Source organism: Heterocephalus glaber, unplaced genomic scaffold (genome assembly GCF_053883595.1).
Source record: "Heterocephalus glaber isolate CG9 unplaced genomic scaffold, H.glaber_assembly_v1.0 deba00000621, whole genome shotgun sequence".
In the NCBI taxonomy this organism is placed as follows: domain Eukaryota; kingdom Metazoa; phylum Chordata; class Mammalia; order Rodentia; family Bathyergidae; genus Heterocephalus; species Heterocephalus glaber.
This window is the reverse complement of record NW_028258153.1, coordinates 35096512-35120226: the sequence shown is the minus strand read 5'-3', so window position 1 is coordinate 35120226 and position 23715 is coordinate 35096512. Positions and strand designations below refer to the sequence as shown.

General features: G+C 42.7%; 1 protein-coding gene and 1 non-coding gene across 8 annotated transcripts in view; both read right to left on the bottom strand.

The window, feature by feature from the left end:
• Positions 1-273: 273 nt before the first annotated feature.
• The window catches only part of Syk (spleen associated tyrosine kinase), an 84489-nt gene continuing 61047 nt past the window's right edge, over positions 274-23715 (bottom strand). For 4 of the 7 annotated variants that reach the window (XM_004870055.4, XM_004870056.4, XM_087206367.1 and 1 more), the window contains 10 exons: positions 22174-22255; positions 21768-21793; positions 19923-19991; positions 13595-13685; positions 12242-12419; positions 8928-9137; positions 7647-7836; positions 5981-6121; positions 4749-4861; positions 274-2962 (listed from right to left, as the gene is read on the bottom strand). In XM_004870055.4, the coding sequence (XP_004870112.1) occupies positions 2890-2962; positions 4749-4861; positions 5981-6121; positions 7647-7836; positions 8928-9137; positions 12242-12419; positions 13595-13685; positions 19923-19991; positions 21768-21793; positions 22174-22255 (1173 nt within the window). In that variant the 3' untranslated portion in view covers positions 274-2889. The remainder of the gene's footprint in view (positions 2963-4748; positions 4862-5980; positions 6122-7646; positions 7837-8927; positions 9138-12241; positions 12420-13594; positions 13686-19922; positions 19992-21767; positions 21794-22173; positions 22256-23715) is intronic. The other 3 variants (XM_021248498.2, XM_021248496.2, XM_021248497.2) reach the window with 3 other exon arrangements.
• On the bottom strand, positions 23086-23161 carry Trnai-aau (transfer RNA isoleucine (anticodon AAU)). Its single transcript has one exon. It is a non-coding gene; the product is annotated as a tRNA-Ile (tRNA).

The window sequence follows — 23715 nt, the reverse complement described above, 5'->3', positions numbered from 1 at the left end:
TTTTCAGGTCCTCACTGGCAGAACCACAGCACAAGGACAGAGTTCACAGGCCTTCCCTGTGGCAGAGCAGGGCTCCCCATGGTGGGCTTCCTCTGTCTGTGGTAGGAGCTTGGCTGGCTCCAAAGACTCTGCTTATACCTGTTTTTATAACATGCCAGGGGACTCAGCCTTTCCCAGAACATATTCACAGAACACATTTGCAACACTGCTGAACACCAGGTGACAGTGTAACCCATCCTGGTCTAATAACTTCCATGACAGTCACCACAAAACTAATTTAAATTTTTTTATTAAAAATCAGTGAGAAAATCTCTAGTGACAAAACATAGCTCTGAAATAAATGCAAAACATGCTGCATTGCTAACAGGTGGCAGAAGCTCTCTGGGAGGCTGGGAGGCCTGACACCTTGGTGGCCACCTCTGCAAGTGGGAGTCCAGGAGGACAGATCAGGGAGCCGTGGGGTGATGTCCACAAGAAGTCACTGTCCAGCAGATCAAAGCAGGGCTGGCTGCTGGGGAGCAGGGCCAAGACATGCTCAGATGCAAATATATGCCATGACTTTAACCATAAATGAATGTGGCTTTGCCACAGAAACATTTGATCCCGCTGGGGAATGAGATTTTTGTGGCATTTGTGGACAATGGCACACAGCAGGGTAGCTGGGATGGTCCTCTGTACCCTGCTCCAGAAGGACCAGAAAGGAAGCACTCAGATGAACCAGTTCCAGGCAGAGAGAGTTGAGAATACCCTATAGCTGGGTGGAAATCCAGCCCAGCACTGACACTCTAGGAGGACCTTGGAGGCCTTTCCCCAGCCTTCCGAACTCAGCCCTTCTCACAGTGTAAACCTTCTCTGGAGAGGCTGCCTGTCCCTCTCACCCTGCTCTCTGACTCCAGGGCACAGGAGAGTGAGTCCTGAGGGAAGGATAGCAGGATTTCTGCACACAGGAGCCTGTCCCTCCTTGGGAAGAGGACAGAAGGACCTGCGGTGTGGCTGGCCAGATTTCTGGAAGAAGGTGAGGCCCCAGCCATGTCCTAGAGTCCTCAGAGGAAGCCTGTTGCTAAAGAGGCTTGAAAAGCACACTGGAAAGAAGACACGCAGGGCTCTAACCACTCCATACCTGGCCCTCATTCCTATGGGCAGTGGTCTTTAACACAGGCACACTCTGAGGGGAAGGAGGGCAGGCCAGCTAGCTGGGCACCAGGGCCTCCTCAGACATACGGGCTACTTTCCCCAGTCAGCACATGCAACCCTTCCTTTCATGATGCCAGATATATCAATGGCCTGAACAGCTGAGATTTTGCCACTAATCTTGGTTACTGCAGGGGTCTAAATGCATTCCTAGGATCTGCTCAGTGAGCTCAGCACATGGGGACTCTCTCTGTAACAAAATGATTGAACTGTCAGCACAATTCCAAAAAGCATGGATGATTTCTTAATATTCCTTGACCCAAGTTCTGAGTGACTCACATCTTCTGGCTAAGCAAAGGTACTGACTACCCCCTTTCACCTGCTTGTCCCACTGTTAGGAGGAGGGGGACCTTCTCCAACACCATGGTCTTATGCATGCTAAAATGCCTCGGGTGTGAAGATGGGATGGGCCCAAGCTTGATATGTTCGCTGACTGAAGAATGATGGCTAAGTCACTCTTTAACTTTCAAGAGCCTCAGCAAAACTCCTATTGATGGGTGATGTTTTACATAAACAAACCCTAAGTCAAGGATTAACTAATGGTAGGAGACTAGAAGAGAATTTTCAGGTCTTGCATCTTTAACCACAAGTCACACTTGGCAAGGTCTACGTCTTGAGGTTAGGGTCAGAGTCTAGTTGTGTCCTGTTGGAACCCCCTCTAGATGGCTCTGAAAGCAGAGGAAGAGGTCAGAGCTGGCACACTCCCTGTGTCTCCCCAGGTGATGTCCTCACCATGTTTTGATGCAGGAAGAAGGACTGCCCCAGGCGCCACATCTTGATAGGAACTTCCCAACATTCAGAATCATGAGAGATAACGTTCTTTTCTTTATAAATTACCCAGTGCTAGGTGTTCAGTTATAGTGACAGAAGATGGACGAACAGGGCACACATTAGAGATTCCTGGGAAAGTGAGAATTCTGGCCACACAGGAGGGGCGGCTGGCCTCCTACTCAGTGGGTGGAGAAACTCAGTCACTAGTTCCTGTAGCAGCACACAAGCCCCCTTTAAGGGGGCCCGCAGGAGGGGCATTCTGGGGATGGAGCCAAGCTAGGCCACACGCAAGCAGGGCTCAGTTCTCCCTGGGATGTTTCCTCTGTCTCATGATACAGAGCAAACGCAGTATCCAGGCTCCCTACTATTATTTCACGAATTGGCTGCTTGCTTAGAAATTGCACCTGTCAAACTTGATGTTTCTTTCTTTCTTTCTAAGCCTTGAGACGCTTTTCCCATCCGGCAGCTTCTCCATGGCCGGGATCCCTCTCACAGCCTTCAGAGCCCTGTTCTGGCCGCAGCCTCTTCCTCCCCACCTTCCTTCCCTTCCTCGGTGGAAGCTGAAAGACTGCACCAGTGGAGCATGCGCCGTGCCACCCAATCCTGCTTCCAGGCCCCTGGGCACTTGGACCCAGAGGGTGAGATAGGCAGAAAGGAACTGGAAACTGATCCTAAGAATAATCTGTCACGAACACCATACAGACAATAAAAACAAAGGAATCCAGCAGGCCCCTAAGTCCTGTTGCCCATTTGCTCCCGGGGCTGGGCTTGCTTCGTGGAGGATGAGTCCTTGGGGAGCAAGGCTCAGCAGGGCTGGTTCTCTCCCCCGACAGAAGGAGAAGAAAACCCTGAAATTCTGTGCACCCAAATGTGTTTTCCTGAGGTCGCTCATCTGGTCCAACGCAACTGCAGACCGGACTGGAGCATTTAGTTGACCACGTCATAGTAGTAATTGCGCAGGCGCAGTTCCACTGCTACAAAGTTAGGCCGTTTCTCTACCCTGGAAGGGGGAGGAGAGTTGTCAGTCTTTGTCAAGCGCTTTCCCAAAACTCCGCACAGGGAATTGGTAGGCACAGGCCTGCACCGCCCCCTGGTGTCATAAGTGCTCCAGGTCTCTGCGGCCCAGTACTGGAACCAGAAGGCTGTGAGACATCAATGGAAGGGCCGGGGATTTAGCTCAGTGGTTTTGTCGCCTGCTGCATAAGCGCAAGGCCCCGAGTTCGATCCCCAGTACCAAAAAAAAAACCCCACAAACATCTTTGGGCCGGGGATTTAGCTCAGTGGTTCTGCCACCTGCCTCGCATGCACAAGGACCCGAGTTTGATCCCCGGTACCAAAAAAAAAGAAATCAGTGGAGAAGGAGGGAGTGGATGGGCTGCCGCCCCTGGTGTTCACCCCAAATCTACGGCACCCAAATCCAAATCTGCGTTTCTAACAGACCCCCACAGGCACCCAAATCTGCGTTTCTAGCAGAACCCCCCACAGCATTCACGGCCACCTTGAAGGTGCTGAAGCTGTGTACTAGAGCTCAGATCTTTTACCCCCAAAGTTTGGTGGCGGCCTCCTTGTGATACCAGGAAATAAAATGTATCTGGAGATACCTAGCAGGTAATTACGGTGCAGACACAGTTAATGCTAAAAAGCAAAAGCATGGACATAATCGTACAGTTTCTTACTAAGACTCAAAGCCAAGGCAAAGATCTAGACTTAATCACAACATAGTGAGGCTTACTGTTGGCAAGTGATACATGGGTTAAACCTTTTCACAATCTGTGATCTCTAAACATACATGTACAGGCACCTTTGTTTTCTCTAATATGAGCATACTTTACAGGTCAGCTGGAAAGGGGATGTAAGAGGGATCGGCCCCAGGACCAGGCAGAGCTAAAATCCATGCATGCTCAAGTCCCGTCTATAAAATAAGATGGTGTTTGTTTGCATCACTAGATTACTATGGAAATAGTTCTCAGATTATATTGTAGAGTGAATAATGACAAGGAAAAGTCTGTACATGTCCAGTACAGTTCTACTTCTTTTTAAATATTTTTAATCCATAGCTGGTTGAATTGTCAATGCAGAATCTTCAGGTACTGAGTATTTTTGCTTAGAAGTTATTTTTCTTATTTCACAAGACTTTTGGCTATAATGCAAGCAGGTAAAATTGCCAATGAGTGAAATAGAACTCGAGGCTAAACTGTATGCAACTATCCACATTCAACCATTTTGAGTTACAACAACTACAATTTCATCAGGTTCAGTCATGACATTTGAAAATAGCCACAGTACATGCCCAAGAACCAAGCATTCTTTGCTGTTATTAGAGCAGAGTTATTTCTGTAGAACCAAAATGGGTACTTTGTCAACTGGAATAAAAATATTTGGTTTCCCCTACAGCTTTCTAAGGGATATGGCAGCTGATGCTGCACAGCATGTCAGAGGTGGGGGACATTCCAGATGCTTGAGATGCCACCTGAGATTCCGTGACACCCTCCCCACATGGCGGTCCCCTAAGATCATATTACCTGGTGACACTGCCATCTTAGTCTGTAGGTACAATACAGGATACTATTGCAAAGACATCAAACAATGCATTTTTTAGAACATGTCCCTGTCCTTAAGTGACATGACTTATCTTAAAGCAGTCAATCTCTGTCCCTGTTGTAATTTATTTAGGAGAGGTCACCCTCATGCATACAAAGATGGAATTTATGCTTCTTTGAAATGCCCAGGCATGCCACCTGCCTCCAGAGCCTTCGTAAGGATTGCGGGAAGCACTGGGTACTCACTCATATGTCCAGCACAGGTTCATCAGCTCGTACATCTCTCGTGGACACCCGGAAGGGCAGCCCATCCGCTCCCCCTTCTCCAGCATGGCAGTAACTTCACTTCCTTTCATCCCCTAAGACATGCAAAATGCCCAGATGCCTTTAGAACATCACATCAGCCAACAGATTAGAATAACAAGCTTGTTTCAGGTCACAAAGGAGCACACATGGCACAATTTCAGTTATTCAGGTTACCAAAATAGGAGCCAGTGGGGAAGGGCCGAACGGACAGCAGAAGGGGCTTCTGAGGTCCATCCTGTCTCCTCACCTGGTGGCCAGCTTTGTGCTATGCTCACTCAGCAGCACCCTTGGTCTGTGCCCTTTTGGTATATTTTTTAATTGAAAAAATTCTTAAAAATGTAACTGGGCTGTAAATCGGATGCTGTCAATAGTCATTATTTCGGCCTTAATGAAGGGTGGTCTATTTTATGCATATCTTTATGTGTAATGCACAATGAAAAAACACACTGTCCAGTTAGTAACAGTCTTTTTTCAGTTCAGTATAAACTGAGGTCAGATTAAATGCCCCATGTAAAAAGACTCAGGGAAGGTACTTCATGATTTTTAGGTTCTTGTGAAGATAACCTGGTGCTTGTCCTAAAAACCACAGCGTTAAGAAAGTAAGCATGTTGTTAAAAATGGCTTACTCAGCTGGCATGGTAGCCCCTGCATATAATCTCACCATTCTGGGAGGCTGAGGTAGGAGGATCACAAGTTCAAGCCCAGCATGGGCGACTCAGTGATTTAGTGGGACTCTGTCTCAAAATAAAAAATTACAAATAAGAAAAAGAGGACTGGGGATTTAGCTCAGTGGTGCTGCTGCCTGCCTCACAAGCACAAGGTCCTGAGTTCGACCCCCAGTAACCCCCCCCCCCAAAAAAACATAAAAGAGCTATGGGTATAGCTCAGTATGAGGTCCCTGGGGAGGGGAAGAAGAAGAGGAAGAGGAAGAGGAGGAGGAAGAGGAGGAGGAGAAGGAAGAGGAGGAAAAGGAAGAGGAAGAAGAAGAAGAAGAAGAAGAAAAAGAAAAAGAGGAGGAGGAAGAAGAAGAGAAGGAAGAGAGAAGGAGGGGGATGGAGGGGGGGAAGGAGCGCAAAGAGGGGAAGGTAGAGGAGGGGGAGGGGAGGGGAGGGAGGAGGAGAAGGAGGAGGAGAGGAAGAGGAGGAGGAGGAGGAGAAAGAAGAAGGGCTCACTCGATAGGGCTTCTGGCCGTAGGAGAATGCTTCCCACATCAGCACGCCGAAGCTCCAGACATCGCTCTTGCTGGAGAAGCGGTAGTAGTTGATGCACTCCGGGGCGTACCACTTCACGGGCCACTTCCCGTGAGTCTGGGCCTGAGGGTAAAGCAGACAGGTGACCAGGTGATGCCAGGTCTGTGCACTCATGCTCAATCATAGCAGTTTCACCCCAGTAGCCGAAACACGGGGAAAGCCCAAGTGGCCATCAGCAGATGAGTGCACCGGACCGACAAAGTGTGTCTACGTAGACAGCGGGAAGGAAGGAGAGGCCAGTGGGTGCACACTCCGACAGGGAGGAAGCTTGTGGGCTTTATGCTACCTGCAGGGGGCCAGTCACCAAGGGCCAGCACTGTGTGACCCCACTCAGATGAGCTGCGTAGAGCAGCTGTGCTAATGAGCAGAAAGGGAGCAGTGGCCACTAGCGGCCTGCTGGGGAGAGGGGCGGGAACGGGAACGGAACGGACGCCAAGTTTAAATGGAGAGAGTTTTGGCTTCCCGAGCTGCGAAGCACGCTGCAGTCAGGCTGTAGGGCAGTGTGAGCATCCTTAACACTACAAAACCATGTTTAAAGATGATGGTGATGAATTTTATGTTATGTGTATTTTACCACAATTTTTAAAAAGTATAAGATCATGACCCAGAAAATGTTGTGTGTATGTGTGTGTGTGTGTGTTTGGAATGAATGTTAAAAATGCTATTTAATTTTCAAGTTTTAGACACTAATTTTAGTGTTTAATATGCACTTTTAAGATTCAAGATGAACTGCTTGCATTCTTCAGCTGTTTCCTCTGCTCTTACTGCGGCTGCTCACAGCTTCCCGGAGCAGAAGGTGCTGTGGAAGAGTCAAGACTGGGTTTTCTGTCCTGGTTATGTGCAGGAAATCCCCAAACTGTTCACAAGCACATTTAATTACTACTGAATATTTGTCTACAGTTTTAGGCCAATGCTATTTATTTTAGCAAAGACTATTTTCTTGTATCATTTAAAAATAATATTAGATGTCTTTAAATTTCTAAATTCCTAATTTAAGAAATGCAGGGCTAATAAAAAGATCAATACATAGTACATAGTGAAACCCCTTCCTTTGGAGTCGGAGATTCAGAGTGCTGCCCCGTTTAGCCTTGCTGCCCTTGCAGATGTCACCCTTCAGTCTAGGTGACGTCCTCTGGGGCCCGATTCCATTGAAAATTGATTTCACTTCGCTGCTGTGGGTCAGAAGCGGCAATCCAGGGATATCACCCTGGAGATGGGAGGGCACCTTTACATTACTTCTCAAAATGATAGTTGACTACTTCAGTTTCAGTCATGTGACCCATTATCTTTACACTTTTATTTCAAATGCTGGGAACCATATAAACATGTATGCCAATTCAAGCTTATTTTGAATTTTAAACTGATAAGAAGGCAAACTTTTAACACTCGATAGATAGGCTGAAAAGTTAGTGTGTCTCCATTGCCAATTCCAGCCCCTGCTGCACAGACAAAGCTTAATAGGGCTTTTTTTGGTGTACGCTACTAGTAAAATTGCTTTTTATATTACCATAATAAAATAAAGAGAATATACATCTTTTTTCACGCTTTCACAACTTGGTGCTCTGAGCATTACCTGAGTTGTTCCTACCTTGTAGTAGTTTTCATCAGCACCAAGCGCTTTGGAAAGCCCGAAATCGCTGATCTTGGCATAATGTTGTGTGACCAACAATACGTTTCTTGCAGCCAGATCTCTGTGCACAAAATTACACTCCTCCAGATATTTCATTCCCATGGAAACCTGGTGAACCAACTCTATGATGTTCTTATCTTTGACATGCCTGAAAGCCACAAGGGTGTCATTAGTCACAGTAGACAGTGGTACATTTCAGAAGGAACAAGGCGCTTCATGCACCTGGAATTGGCTCCTTCCCTGTTCTTAAACAACTAGAGTCATGAATGGTGACAAACCACCTGTTAACCTACAGCTGGTCCAGACTAAACACCAACCTCCTGGTGTTCAACAGGTTTTGTTTTCAATGTATGCTTTGAATTGCATGAAAGCCAGTAGAAAGGAGTTGCCAACCCTGAATCTTTGTTCTAATATTGAACTGGTAGTGTAGACAATGCTGAGTCTGCTTTTTACTTGTGAAGGAGGGGTAGCAATGCCTCCCTTCCATGGAGACTAAAGCAACAATCTAAATAAAGAACAAACATAAGGTAGCTAATGGGGTGAGCTGATCACTGATGTTTCATTTCAAGTCAGTTTTTCCATCTCAACAATTCGTGTTATCATGTTTCTTTTTTATACAAATCTTTCTGGTTTATGCCTTATACTCTGAGTAACCACTGTGAAGATACCGATACACAGTGTGAAACCTATTCCTACTCTCTTATTATTTGAGTGCGCAATTTTCAGTTTTTCATAAAACAAAAAAATTAAAGAGAAAAACACACAATAGCTTTAGATGAGTACAGTGAGATCATCCCATTCATAGATGTCATCAGTTAACAGCGCTTGACATTTCCAGAAGTAATTACTCATGAGAACTCTGAGGTCAGCCAGACAATGGAAGACACAATCATGATCCCCCCAAAAATGTTGGCTTTAAATGTTTATTCAAAGAAAGCAAGGACTGCTTAGTGCAAGCAGGTGCTCTGGGCAGGTAATCTGAGGCTGATCCCATCACGGGAGCAACAGAGTAAGCCTAGGAGAAGAATGAAGATAAAATTATTGGGTTAGAGATTTTTTTCAAAGCAACAAGAGCTGCTCTGCTCCTTTCATTTCTCTCTCCTGCTCCTCGAGTATGGAGTGAAGTGGTCAAGTACAAAAGGTTACAGGTTTCTCATAGAAATTAGGCTGCTGTGCGGTCGGAAGGTGGCCCTGTCCCTCACAGCACAGCTTCTGTGCCCTCTGGGCACTTGATGATACCTGTTCTGCTGTAAATACTTGTTGAGTGAACCAAGCTCAGCCATCTCCATAACCAACATCCAGGACTCAGCTTCACAGATCCCGATCATGCGCACTATGTAGGGGTTGTCTAGCTGCTGCATGACGTTCGCTTCTGCTAATAATTCCTCCTTCAGAGCTGGGTCATTGGCCTCGTTCTTCAATATTTTTACAGCTACTGTTTTCAAGCCTCTGCAAAAGAAAAAGGCTAACCCCTAGAAAAATATTTCTTGTGAAATATAATTGCTGTACAGAAATGTTGTTGTGGAAATATCTATCACGCATGGACATGGAGATGCATCTTAGGAAGCCACGAAATAAATGACCAGTCTCCAACCACCCTTTCTTAGGTTACAAGAAAATACACCCACTACTTATAAATGATGGTAGGACCAGTGCTGAAGAATCCCTCATACCAAGCTAAACCCATACACTGTAAAATGCACGGATTCCTGCGGTATTTTGTGGTTTACCATCTAGGTTATGTGTAAGCATAGGAATATAACATTCCTTTAATAAGAACTAAAAATGAATTTATGGGTGTGGAATTAAAAGTATACACTGTTAAAGCTCATGGAGCTCATAAAGCTCCCTACTGAACTTTGTTAACTTTAAGCAAGCCTCAGCAAGTTTGTAAAAAATTAGATTTTTCATAAATATGTCACTTTGAAAATATTCTGATAAAGTGAAGTTTAAGTGAAAGAACAGAACTTAACCATGCATGATTTGAAAAACTGCACCTCTCTATCACACAATTTCCACAAGCATGGAAAGCATACCTCTTTTGTTGAACTCCCCAATTGGAATAAAACAAATAAGCCAAATCAAAGAATAACAGAATAAGGCGCACACACATACAGAAAAGCACACATGACTTTGATAGATGTTACTAACTGTAGCTGTTACACAGACAGGCTCAGAACATCCCCAGCCTTGCATCTTCCCCAAGGACACGGTGCACCCCTCAATACCACTGCCAGACAACTAGCTCTTTTGCTTTTCACATCTGGGTCTTCCATCCATCTGAAACTGATTTTGTGTACCATGGGCGGCAGAGGTCAATATTAAGGATCAAAACTACTTGACTTTTCCAAATATTTTAGGAAGAAATAATGCCACAAATTCTTCCAGAAAAACAGGAGAGGAAGAAAATTTACCAATTCATTTTATAAAGCCAGCATTATTCTAAATGCCAAGCTCAGATAAAAAAAATTGCAAGAGAACAACTGACTGATTCATGAACACAGGTATAAAATTTTAAGAGAAATGCTTAGAAAATTAAGATTAGTGATTTATAAAAAAGGATAAAAGGGATAAAATGGATGAATGATGGAGATGGGGAGTTTATTCCAGGGATGTGAGGTGTGTTTAACATTTGAAAGCCAATCAGTGTAATTCACCACATAAACACCATGCAAGAGAAAACCATATGGTGATCTCATCAGAACACGTATTCAATCAAATTCAGCATACATTCATGACTTTAAAAACCACTAAGAAATGTAGACAAAAAAAGAGACACTTTTATAGTCTGACAGTGAACAGCTATAAACCTGTAGCTAACATCATAGCCAATGGTGAAAAATATTGGAGGTTCTCCCCTTGCTGTCAGGTATGAGGCTACTGACACTTATACCAAATATGGCTCTACAGTTCCTAGCTGTACAGTAAGGCAAGAAAAAGCACACACAAGTACAAGGATTGGACAAGATGAAATAAAATTGTCATTATTCACAAATGACACACTTCAGAGAATACCTAAATTATAATAAATAACAAACAAATTCAGCACTGTTGCTGGTTATCAGATCCACATGCAAAATCAGTCATAGTTCCACATGCAAGTGATGTGAGAGATTAAAAACTAAAATGTGGTTCTGCTGCCTGCCTTGTAAGAACAAGGTCCCGAGTTCGATCCCTGGTACCAAAAACTAAAAACTAAAAATAAAAAATAAAATGACACTCTACGTACTAACATCCAAAGTGCTAAATACCAAAGAATGTATCTAACAGAAGCTGTTTAAGACCTCTACACAGAAAACTAAACAAGTCAGAAAACAAACTAGGAGTCAGTAAAGAAGACCTATGTATGTGGAGGGTAGGCCATGTTTATGGACCCCAAAACCTAATATAGTAAAGACATTATTTTGGCCCAAATTGACCTAGATAGCCTGTCCTGTCCTCAAACTCTGTAGCTAAAATTGTCTATTAATAATTATGTATATTTTAACTCACATATTCAAGCAAGGAATTTGAATATGATCAATGAATTGAGAAAATAATGTCTAAATACGTCATAATTTTTTTTCAGAAATGTGATATACATGCCTATCTTAAAAATGAGCATTATAGCCAGTGTAGTGTGTATGTATATATATGAGAGGGACAGCCCTGGAGGCAAGAGTTTTTATGTATACTTTGGTCTATATATTTTTCTTTTTCTTTCTTGTGGTGCTGGGGCTTAAAACTAGGGCCTCATGAATGCTAGACAAGCACTGCACCACTAAGCTACACCCATGGTACTCAGCAACACTTTTGACCCTTGAATCAAGTAAGTTATCTACTTAAGTAAAATATTTTTAACAAAAATTCTCTGAATTTCAACACCATGAAACAATTAACCCAATCATATTCATATTAGTATCCTGCCTATTCAAAGAGAGGATTGTCTCAAAGGAATTTAGAAACCAGCCTTTTTACTGAACATTCTACGTGGATGCTTTTGAAAGACCAGATGAAACATGAAGACATTTTGGTAATGCAGTAATTTTAACTATTGTATAATACACATTGTTACTTGAAATTATGTCATAAAGCAAAAAAAATTAATGGTTTGAAATCAAGAACTTTCTTCGTAAGAAAGATGAAACACAGTAATCAAAGAAAATAAATATGAACATCATACTGTTATTGAATGATTTCATTTCAATGAAATAGTGTATATGTGCACGTAAGTGCTTTACAAAGAAACAAAAAAATACACTAAGATTCGTTAAGAGTAGCTATGTTTGGGTAGTGTGAATATGTTGTTCTTATTACATATTTGTTTCTATTTCCTAATTTTCTATAAGGTAGATGTAGGAAAACCAAAATACTTGTCTGTAGTTAGGATAATAGTAGATGCTTTCATTATAAGTGTACCAGGAGTTAACAAGAATTATGTTAATGAAACACGATTTGGTCCTGTTGGATTAAATGCATCTGGGATTAGATGAACATTACAGGCATGTTCTCAGACATTTCTAGAACACAGCTCCCATGAGCCTAAGGGCAGCATGAGCGAGCACCCCACTTACTTCTTCATCTGGTAGTAGCCCTTCTTCACGGTCCCAAAGTTCCCAGAGCCCAATTCATTTTCCTCCAGGGTCAGCAGGCTTCGGTCCAGGTAGACCTCTTTGGGCCTGATCTCTTCTGGGTCTGCGTAGGGGCTCTCATACACTTCGGTGTCCATGGGCAGGGGCTCTCTCTGGGGGCCTACAATGCATCCAGGAAACACAACCCTGGGGCTGGGTCCTTCGTGAAGACTGGGCTGTCTCCCACTCCAACCCTCCTGTGGTCACATAACTGCTTGGTCATGTTGAGCAGTTAAGGTCCAGCTGAGAGTCAGAGGCAGGGTTGGGAGGCATCAAGGAAAGGACATCTAGAGGTGGCAACAGTACACTGGGCCCTCCCATGGGGCTGAGGTGGCTTTACCTAGGATTGAAAACTCTCTGACACCCCTCCTATTGCAAGGTGGGGTTTCTGTCACCTTCCCTGAGTAGATTTTATAACTGTATCAACCAACAGAGTACATTGGGAACCATGCATGTACGTGACTTCCAGGGTGAAGCAACAACAGATAACTATGCAATATCTGCCTCAGAAACTTTGTTGCTGGCATCTTGGGGAGCCCTGGGCAGAGGCTGCCATGTTGGGAGAATTCCATACTAGCCCACTCAGAGAGACCAAACAGAGGGCCCTAGGACCAGCTGAAGAGAGAGGCCCCCTGGCCTCACCTCTGCCCCATTGGCTCCAGTTGTGATCTGACAACTGGCCCTGACCTGTGTTCAAATCCCTGTCACACAGGAGTTAATTAAATGAGAAATACCATGACAGGTGTAAACCACTATTTGGGGGGTCCTTTGTAGCAATAAGCAGATTCTAAGTTCACGGATAAAAATGAACTTGGGGACACCTAGAGAACCCAAGGCAGACCCCCAAAGGCCCCATTTCTGGGAACAAGTCATCATGAGAGCACTTTAGAGTCAGTCCAGTTCCCTAAACACATGGAGAATTCTAGCAGCTCAGCCATTCCTTCAGTTGCCAAATGTGCCTCTTGCTGATGAGTGGAAACCAACGGCTTTCTGAGAACATGAACTTCAAAGAAATTCAACTGAGGATAAATGGGACATTGCTAAAGATGCAAAATTCTGAAGAAGCAACCTGACTGTTGCCAACCTTGCCAATTTGTTGGAAGGGTCCTTTATTGTAAAAGACCATTTCATTCAACAGGACTGCCTCATTCATGGACACAGGGTGTCTGCTGCCTGCCACCGGAGAGTAACAACCCCACTGCAGTCCATTACGGACAGTAGGGTGCGTCTGTGCACCAATTCTACAGACTTGGAGATGACCATGAGAATGTGCAGTGAGTGAAAGTGTGTTCTCACCTTTCTCCGGAGCCCAGGACCCTCCTCGTTCTGGCTCATAAGGATTGAAAGACACCGTAGACTCTGGCCGGCTCCCTGGGGGTGGAGGAGTCTGAAGTACATGAATGACAGCACGTCATTTTTCTCCACTGATGCAGTACAGAGTGTATCTAAATAATTATAATTTATTTTCAAGTATCACAGTGTAATTTAGGCAAGGAAGATAAAGGGAAGAATTAGGAAGAAAGAGAAAAAAATAACAGGTTATCTCATTCTTGGAGCAGCAGTTTGGGTCCTTGAGGTGCCCACTGGGGCCTCAGAGAGTGCTGTGGATGAACCTGTTCTTCCTGTCCAAGCAGAGTTCCAAGCCCGCTTAGGCACCAGTTGGCATCCCGTCACGGCCTACCACAGATGTGCAGGGGTTTCATGTTCCTCTTGGGTTCATTTTCCTCCCTTAACACTATGTCTCTGATCTTATTGTATGTGGAAATTACTTAAAAAGGGAAATTAAATTTCCACCAGCTGCTCCTATCTCTTTCTGGACCCCAAAGCATGTGTGAGAATCCCATACTAGCCCAGGGTTTCCACCTGTGTCTTTACTTGAGTGTGGATCTAACAACATTTGGGTTGATGTTAGAGGATAGCAGCTGCCCCATACCTGGCCATGGCTGTGCTGCTGCCACTACTGTTACTAGTGATAATGGCAATCAAAGATCCATGTGATGGGGAATGCTTTGCTTACCTAAAGGAAGGCAATCCTTCTGGCCACAGCAGGTAAGAGAAGCACATTTAAGGCACAGCTTTGCTGACCATTACTCTATTATATATTTAATTAATATCAATTTGCATCATGAAATAACTGGGAAAATCTGCTCCTTGTATTCCTAACGACTTTCTCTTCTGAGCATCCTGAGTTGAGTTTTACTGACCCACCTCCACTTCCAAATTCAATTAGGTGATTGCTACTTAGTTTACAGGAAAACCAAATCACAATTCAAGCCCTCTTTTTTGTTTATTTGTTTGGGTTTTTTCTGCTTTTGGTTTTGGTGTGAGTTGGGGGGCAACTTTATATACCCATTTACCTTATCAGTGCCCAAACACTGGCTACAAAAATGAGATAACACCAGATTTTGGAGACATTTAGAGAAACAGACATTAAGCTTTACATTACACAGTCATTTACATAAAAGAACACACTAAATCCTCAGCTGCAGCTGGCTTATTGATATTACAAGCTCACGAAACAAAGTACAAAAACTGAGTCATTGTGTGCCACCACTGCCACTGCCACTTGGCCATGAGCCTCCAGACATCCGGACTTCTCTCACACAGAGGACAGCACTGCCTATGGGGATGAATGATCTTTTGGTGAGGATAAAGAGCACCTGATCTTACACATCAAAGGGATGCTGTTAGATCCACTTTCTCATGGACTATCTCAGCAATATGACTGAACTATTTAATGGAAGTTACTATGATATACCTCAAGAATGACATTAGAATAGAAATTCCAGGATGAACAGACCTTAATTCACTATATGCCATGCCCACTATGGGTGCCTAATAAAAATGTGTTGGACAAGCACATAGATGGATGGATGGATGGATGAAAAACAATCCTTTCTCCTAACTGGGAGATGTGAAGTATAAACTAATGCGATTTAAAAGAGTTATCTCTCAAACCTTTACATTAATAGAGGGGAATAGGTACTGATAATGTCAAATGGTAATTACCTGTTAGACCTTTGCATATTTCAAGACTATTAGATGTGATTTGGTCTAACTTCTAATTTATAACGTACTGGCCCTGTCTTAGGAGACCTCTTCTACCAGAAATGAGGTGATTCCCAAGGTTTTCCAGCCTCCCCATTGCCTCAGTTCCCTCCTGCAAACATACTCTTGGCTGAAAATAGCTTTTCAAAGGAGGCTTTTCAGCTTAACATTTACTATCATTTCAATTCCTGACTTTTCCTGTGGGCAGGAATGCTCTGAGATCTCAGGACAGAACCTGAAGGGCATGGAGTTAAAGGGTGCCCCAAGATGAGCTACCAGAGACAAGGAGAGGGAGCCCCCTGCTGTCTGACCACTTAGGGCAGCATCCTGGGGCTGCAGCCTTCTAGAATGATCCCCAGTGTAAGAGAACTTCAAAAGGCAAGGTACAACTAAACAAGAATGCAATTACCTAACCTAGGAATCGTGTTGGGAAGAATTTAAAAACAGGTGAGACTATTAAAACAACAACAGCAACAAAACGCCAAAGAGAATACCAATGTATCAAGGTTGAGAAGGAGTGATGATGGACCCAGAGCTTCTAAACTCTTGGACAGAAGTAATTCATATTTTTATTGGTAGCATGCTCACTCCTTAACAAACTGGGGATCTTTGGAGATTTGGGCTCTATATTTTCAGCTGAGGTGGCTCAGGACTTTATTCTCATGCCAACCAACACAGACCACTGTGTCATGAGGAGAAGCCTTCATGGTACAGCCACAGAGAGCCCTATGTCCGTTAATTAACACATCTGGGTGCCTTGGTTCCCAGCCCCCTTTCTTTTCTGGAGACAAGTGGCGTCAAAACAAAAGATGGCGCCCCCTGTGGGAGCATGCATGCTCTGCAGCAAAGAGCTGCGGTAACCTCCCTGAGAAGATACCATATACAAGTTTCATCTTCTAAAAGACACTGATGAACAGGCCGTTTAGTAGAGCCACGACCACCACCAAAGCCTCCGGAAGCAAGTGCTCAGTCGCAAAACAGAATTTGAAGACTTTGCAAAGAATGAGCACAAGGGCATAATGATAACCTATGAAAGTATGGAATATTATTTAAAGTTTAATGAAACGATACTTTTAATGAGAAATGTATTCCTGGTACAATACACTTACTATTACTTGTCATTATTGTGTATTTGATGATCTGATTGTGCCCCGGTTGGTAGTGTCCTCTTTTTCCATATAGAGAACAAGGGGTCAGCGAAATGTCAACTGTTCTTTTTCCCCATTTACAAATGCTGTACACCACTAGATGGCACCAGCTTCACAGCTTTCTACTTTACAGAGCGCAAATTCAAGTAAGGACAGGCCAGTCCATAATAATAATTTTAAAATCACATTTGATTGTAAATTATGATCCCTCACCCTTCATTATTTAGACTAAACTGAACATATAAAATGTATTTGACTAGTATTTTCTAACGCTTTCTTTTTTAAGAACTGGGAATTTAGAAGTGCACAGAGAAAAACATTATTGCTTCTATAGAACTGATAGGCTAATTCAGAGTTGCTTAGTTCTAGGGTATTGCCAAGGGATATTTTATGTCATTTTCTAGACTTTTATTTTTGCTCCCAGTTCTCTGAAAGACATTTTACAATTAGGCAGTAGAGATTCTGCAGGTGACAACATTCACCTGACTGCAGGGAGAGCAAGTTGGCTTCAGAAATACTGGCTGCAAAAAAGCAGACATAGTGTGCAGTCTTTGGTGGAGGAATGAACATAGTCCAACAGGGCAGGAGTACCCTGCAGGAGAGGGCAGCCCCTTGCCAGCATGTGGGGAAGTATTAAGCTTGCTGTAGGCACAGGGAAATAATCTGTGACATACACAATTAGTGTTCTCTCATCTTACAATGAAGATCAAAACCTGGCCCTTTGTAACTACATGAAAACACATTTCTCAGTAGTGTCATGCACTGTTTAGGTCCATCAAGCAAAGAGAGGGAACTTGAGAATTCTTGTTTTCTCTCCTCACTGAGTGAGCCCTGGTAAATTGTGTATTTAGACATAAGGTTTTAAATATTCCAATTAGCAATACATGTGTTGAATAAAATATAAAAAATGGGTTTTAATGAGAAATTCTGGAACATATTTAAGTCTGACCATCTCAGGGAATTTCTAAAGCAAAGGGTAAAAGCATCTGCCTTTCAGTTTTTATTATGAAATTTAAAACTAATAATTTTAAAATCACAGTATACTTCAAGATTTTAACATTTTATATTTTTGTACTGAATTATTAAAAACAACTATTGATGTTGAACAAATAAGTCAGAAAAAGCTATTTACTCCTTAGCGTAAGAGATGGAATATTTGACATAATTCTTATAATTCTTTTCTCATGTCTGTTAGATAATAGAAAAATTCCTCAACCCTTTTGAAAACATAAATATTAGTTCTCCTAAAATTATCCTGATAAGCAATTAAAATGTTTTGTGTGCATAGCTTCAATCATAGAGTCCTGCTATCTTACGAATTATCTACAATATTTTTGACATCTATAAAAATTCAATGCCTAATTTCAAGTTGTTATAAATTTAAATATGCAACTGCCTTATTTGCAAGGAAAGCATTTTCACAATATTAATTAGATTAATTTGTAATTTTCAACTCTTTTAAAAAAATAAATAAAATACTTTAGTAGGTACAAATTCCAAAAGGCACAGCACAGTGTGCAGTGAAAAGTGAGTCTCTTTATACCCGTGTTGGCAACTGGCGTCACTAGGGTTTTCTGTATTTTTCCAGGATATTCCATACCATGTCAACGGTACCTACATATCTACCAATGACTTTGCAATTTACAGTTTTAATGGTATATCCTGGAAATAATTTTAGTTCTCACCTTCTCCCATAGTAGCAATTTTATTGTAACTGATTTCATTCATTTCCCAGTGGCAGGCATTGAGATTATTAGCAGACTATTAATTATACAGTGTTGGAATAAACACCTTCATATATACATGATTGTAGAAAATGAAAGATATCTTATGATGAATATTCAAAAATGGAATTACAGAGCTGAGTTTTATGTACTTTTAATTTTGATAGATGTTGCAAAATTGCCCCGCTGAGAGACTATTATTTCACATTGCTCCACTAACGTGCAGAAATGTTTATTTACCATACCCTTGTGACATGGTGTGTGACTAAGTATTTATATTTAGATTAGTTTCACAGGCAGACAAAGTTGAGCATCATAGTTGTATATCTCTTATTAAGTTCAACAATTTTTCATATGTCTAAGAGCTATTTATATTTGGTTTACTCTAAATTATCTACTGACATTTTCTGCCCTTTATCCTGTTAGATGATATTTTCTTATTGATTTATAGTATCTTTATATATTAGGACAATTAATCATACACAGTGATCATTACTAATATTTATTCCCATTTTCTTATTTTTTATGATATATTTTTACTGTGTTATTATTTATTTTATGTAATCGAACTTACTGATTCTTCAACTTCCTTTAGACATGTTCTCCTGTTGTCTAAAGTCCCATTAACTCTGATTTTCTAGGTACTTTTTTAGTTACTGTGAGTGACCTGCACTGCTTAAGCCTGCTTTGAAAATGACAAAAGGCAAGATAGGCATTTGCCTTCTCAGACTGTTTTACCGGTTTCTGGTGGTGATGTTTTCTTTTAATATGTCAACTTGGTTAACCTGAGCTATCATTATTGACTCAATTAGCAATCTAGTCCTGGTATGAAAAATTCTGCAGTCATCTCTGTATGTTAAGGTTCTATGTTAGAAATTTAACAATATTGAAGGAATTGAATGAACGGTAGACAACGAATTAATATGCATCACAATTCTAATTCATTATCTAACATAATTCAATTCTAATGAGCTAAAATAATGAATTCTAATTCTCTACATCTCATGGCAGTTATGAAAGGTTATAGCTCTTAATATCTACAAAATCAAAGCCTGACGTCCTCATTGGGCAGTATACAGTATCTCACAAATCCTTGGGCTCCCCTCCCTCATAATGTAGCTTATATAACCCATTACCATAATGTTGTGACATGTAGTTCTGGCAAATCAAAAGTAAATTTGCAGCTGGGCATGGTGGCACACACCTATAATCCCAGCACTAGGGACACTGAGGCAGGAGGATCACAAGTCTGAGCCCAGCCCGGGCAACTTAGCGACTTAGTGACAAAATGAAAAGTAAAAATGGCTGGGGATAGCTCAGTGCAAAGGTTCTTGGTTCAATTCTCAGTACCTCAAAACAAATGGTAAATTGGCTGTCTTTGAAAAGATTGTCTGACCTGAGACTTAGCTGCCACTTATCCTACTCACTGAAATGATTTCAAAGCTACACTTTAGCAGACAGAGCAGGCAGGTGTTGCTGGACATTGCTGGGCTGACAAGCAGACTGAGGACCTACAGGAAAGCACAGATGCACATGGGCACAAGGTGTGGTGCCCAGAGTGGAGGTGCAAACCAGGCCTGCACACAGCAAAGAGACAGGCGGCAGAGTACAGGGTGCGGGGGCAGCGGGGCCAGCAAGCACGGGGCGCGTGCAGATCAGTCCTACCACTTAGTCAGGGACAGCAAGCAGGGGATGCTTTAGCACCTTTCTGTGGCCAGGCTTTGGGAAGGAGTATGATTTGAGTCTGGAGATTATTCCACCTGCTGACCAAGTCTAGAAATCATAATGGCAAAGAGGAACAGTCAATTCAGTTTCAGGAAGCAAACCCAGGACAGCTTATGTGACATGCTATTGAGCTTTGCTTCTGTAATCACACTGCTGAGCCCCTCCTCACCCTGCCAATGAGATTTCTATGTGCAACTCTCAATTATCTAAAGCCTTCTAGAAGGGCCTACCATCAGAAGAATCCAGAAAAGTATTTGGGAAGTATTTTCCTCTGAAGGCTACAAAATAGATCTGACATCAGTAGCCCATGCTTCCCATGGGCAATAACTGTCATGAGCTTCAGACAGACCACCCTAAAAAACCTGAAGTAGGTCTGCTATTGAGTGTCATTACTTCACCAGGGCAAGTGCTGGTTCCCCTGGGTTGATGGAGAATCATCAAGCTGCACACTTAGGGAATCTACTTTTCTTTTTTTTTTGAGACAGGGTCTTGGTATGTAGTTCAGGCTGCCCTTGAACTCATGGGAAACCTCCTGCCTCAGCCTCCCAAATGCTGGAACTACAGGTGTGCTCCACCATGCCCAGCTGCATCTTTTTTTGTATGCATTTTACCAGTCAATAAAAAGTTATTCCAAATATCTAACTTGGAAGCCATTGGGTATTACAGCTAAATGTAGAGTTTCCCTCGTGTTTTAAGAGTTCTCGGCCCTAAGCCCATATAAAGGGAAATGAACCTCTCTAAAGGAATATATGATGTTAAAGAAGAGGCTCTGGCCCATGAGTGGCATAAAGAGTCAAAGAAGTTGAGGACTCCACAAGGGAACTGGGATTTAATATCCTAAAGTTCCCTAGTGTTTTGTTTTTAAGCAATGTCAAGGTCTCTCATTCTGATAACTAGTCTTGTCCCTGAGTGGCCTCTCTGGTTTCAACATGGGGTCAAGATCAATCCTCAAACTCAATTCTACCTGGAGGTAGAATATATATCTGGCTTTTTGTGGATGTTGTTCTTCAGGGATTAGCAGATACAGCAGGCCCATTTCCCAGATGGCATTAAAGGACATGGAAAATCTACAGTGAAGTCTACCAAAGGATGAGGAAACTAATTCCTGCCTTGACTATAAATCTATATGTCACCTCCTAATAGTCGGGAGAGAGAAGGGAGGTTTCTTTTTCACCCACATGGAGAAGTATGTAGGCACATTCTCACTTTCTCCCGATGCACAGTGGGATGTGGGCTCTGGTCGAGCCTCCCAACTCCATCCTTCTTTGGGGCTTCCTCTTGTATAGGACCTCTCCAAGAATCCCCACACCTGTTTTAGTCAACCCAATTCACCCAGAAAAGTCAAGTCCCTTGGCAATGATCCAACAGCTGACATGGCCAGGAGTTGGTCAGACAAACTCAAGGAGACATCTTATCTACTCAGCTTGTGATGGACCGAACAGGAGGCCCTGGGGCTGATGCACCAGTGTTAACATACGCATGGCTGAACGTATGAACAGTCTGTGAGGCTGAATTTAAGGACATGCTCTCATTTCCCAGATCCAGAGGGAGGCCTGTTCCTAATTTAGCATTGGGTTCCCTCCTCATTTCTAACACTTTCAGAAAATGGGAGGTATTTAGTGTAGCCAAGGAATTAAGAATACTTGGCTAGCTTAGTGTTAACAGGCTGATTTTACCCAATCTCACTAGAATTCCCAGTTGATCAAGGGGATATTCTCAAGTGCCATCAAAATGGAGATCGCTATCTTGTTAGCTGTAACCTGCTTTGAATTTGTGCTAATTCCTAACTACTCCAGCTCCAGTGGTATTTCTGATGATACTTACCGCAAGACTGGAACTTTGTGGGTGGGCTGCAAAAGTAATATTTCCTGATTAGAAAGGGTCTGAACAATTACACTCTCTCAGCAAACACCGCGTACTTAGCCCCTTCTCCACCGCAGAGCAATGAGTGTGAGTATAGCATTGCTGCTTGAGGAGATTACAAACTTCCTACGTCACTTTCTTTCCAACCTCTTCAGTCGCTTTTTCATCCATGAATTAGTTTTTCAAGTGACTGACTAGTTTTTGATCCATGATCCCTAAAATTGGAATGCTCTTACAACCTGTTTAATCCTTCTGTCTCATCTGACAAGGTCTCATCCAACCTGACTTTGGAATGCACCAAATCTGAAACAAGGCTGTCTGTGACTGATATCCAAAAAACCGACACTCAGATGCCTTCATAACTCACCTGCCTGTGCGCCAATTTTTTGACATGGAACTGTAAGAACTCTTAACAAACCATCTGGCTTGTAAGAGTAATGCTCCACTAGCTGAAAAAGAATAAAGTGTGTTAAATACTGGGGCAAGAATGGGGAAATAGTGACCGAGAGATGCAGACGATTTGTTGGGCATTAAAGCGACCTAAGGAAACTTGAATCTGATGTTTCCAGATGATCCACTGCCCAAGGTGGCTGGGGAAATTGGAACACAGCTACAGGTGTCCTTGGGCAGTGGCTGGTAAACATTTGTATAAATGTCCAGAAGGAATATTTTAGGCTTGGGGACCATACAACATCTCTGTTACCTAGTCATTCAGTCATTCATTCATTCATTCGTTCATTCAAAACAACTCTTTAAACGCACATGAACCACTCTTTTCAAGGACTGCATTTGTGCTCCAAACCAGATTTGACCTAAGGGTTTTCAAATTCCTGAGCTAAAGTAAAGAACAAAAATAGAGTAGTGTAGCGATTACTAACTCTCAGAAAACAGCTCTGGAATTGGGCTAGGTCTTAGAGATACCTTACTGTGCTGTCAAAAAAACCGAATGTAATCATGCACGTAAAAGATGGAAGGTATCACCATCTAGAAAACACTTGAGACATATATACTTAATTAGGCCAGATATGATGATACAGCAGAGGAAGACACAAAAATAGGACAAGGTTTTAGGAAGAAACTTTTCAGCAATTAGAAATGCTCGACCAAGCGATGTACTCACAACCTTTGAACGGTGAGAACCACACACACAAAGCAGTCATTTAGGAGAAGTTGCATGAAACAGGTAATTGTAAGTGAGAGGCTGGAACCCTGGTGTTAGTCTGGCATATGAGGCTCTAGGTGCCTTTACTTATTTTAAATTTTTTATTATTATTACTTTTTGCTATGCTGGGGATGGAACCCAGGGCCTGTGCACATTAGGCACAGTGCTCTACCACTGAGCTACACTCCTAGCACCTTTATGCACACCATTGATGATTCTTGCAGAAGGCTAAAGACTATACTGGGAAATCAGTACCAGGTGGTGACACTCTGTCTCACCCTTCTGAGTGCTTTGAGCCCCCAGTACTCACCAGGTTAAATACTCTATCAAATCAGTGCCATTAAAATAAAGCCAAGCCTGTGGTCAACAATGAGACATGTGCTAATGAGCCCAAAAATAAAAGACAGCATGTGAGTTATGACTGACATCTTTGAATATTACAATATCCAGCATTCAAAAATGAAATATTTTTTCTCAATTAGAGCATCAAGAATGGAATCACACTGGGGACTTGCCATGAGTGCTGTAAAGGACTCACAGGTTCATGCTCTTTCACCCACGGTGGCCGCATGAGTAGCTCCTGGCTGGGTCCGGCTGGGAACACCTGAACCTGCCCTTGATCCTGAATATACCCTTCATCCACAAGAGATCCAGGTGGCGGCAGTCTTTAGGGTGGCAGAGTCTGGTGATTACCCCTGTCTCTGGACCAACCACAGGTCCTAAACGCTCTACTAAAATGGGGCATAA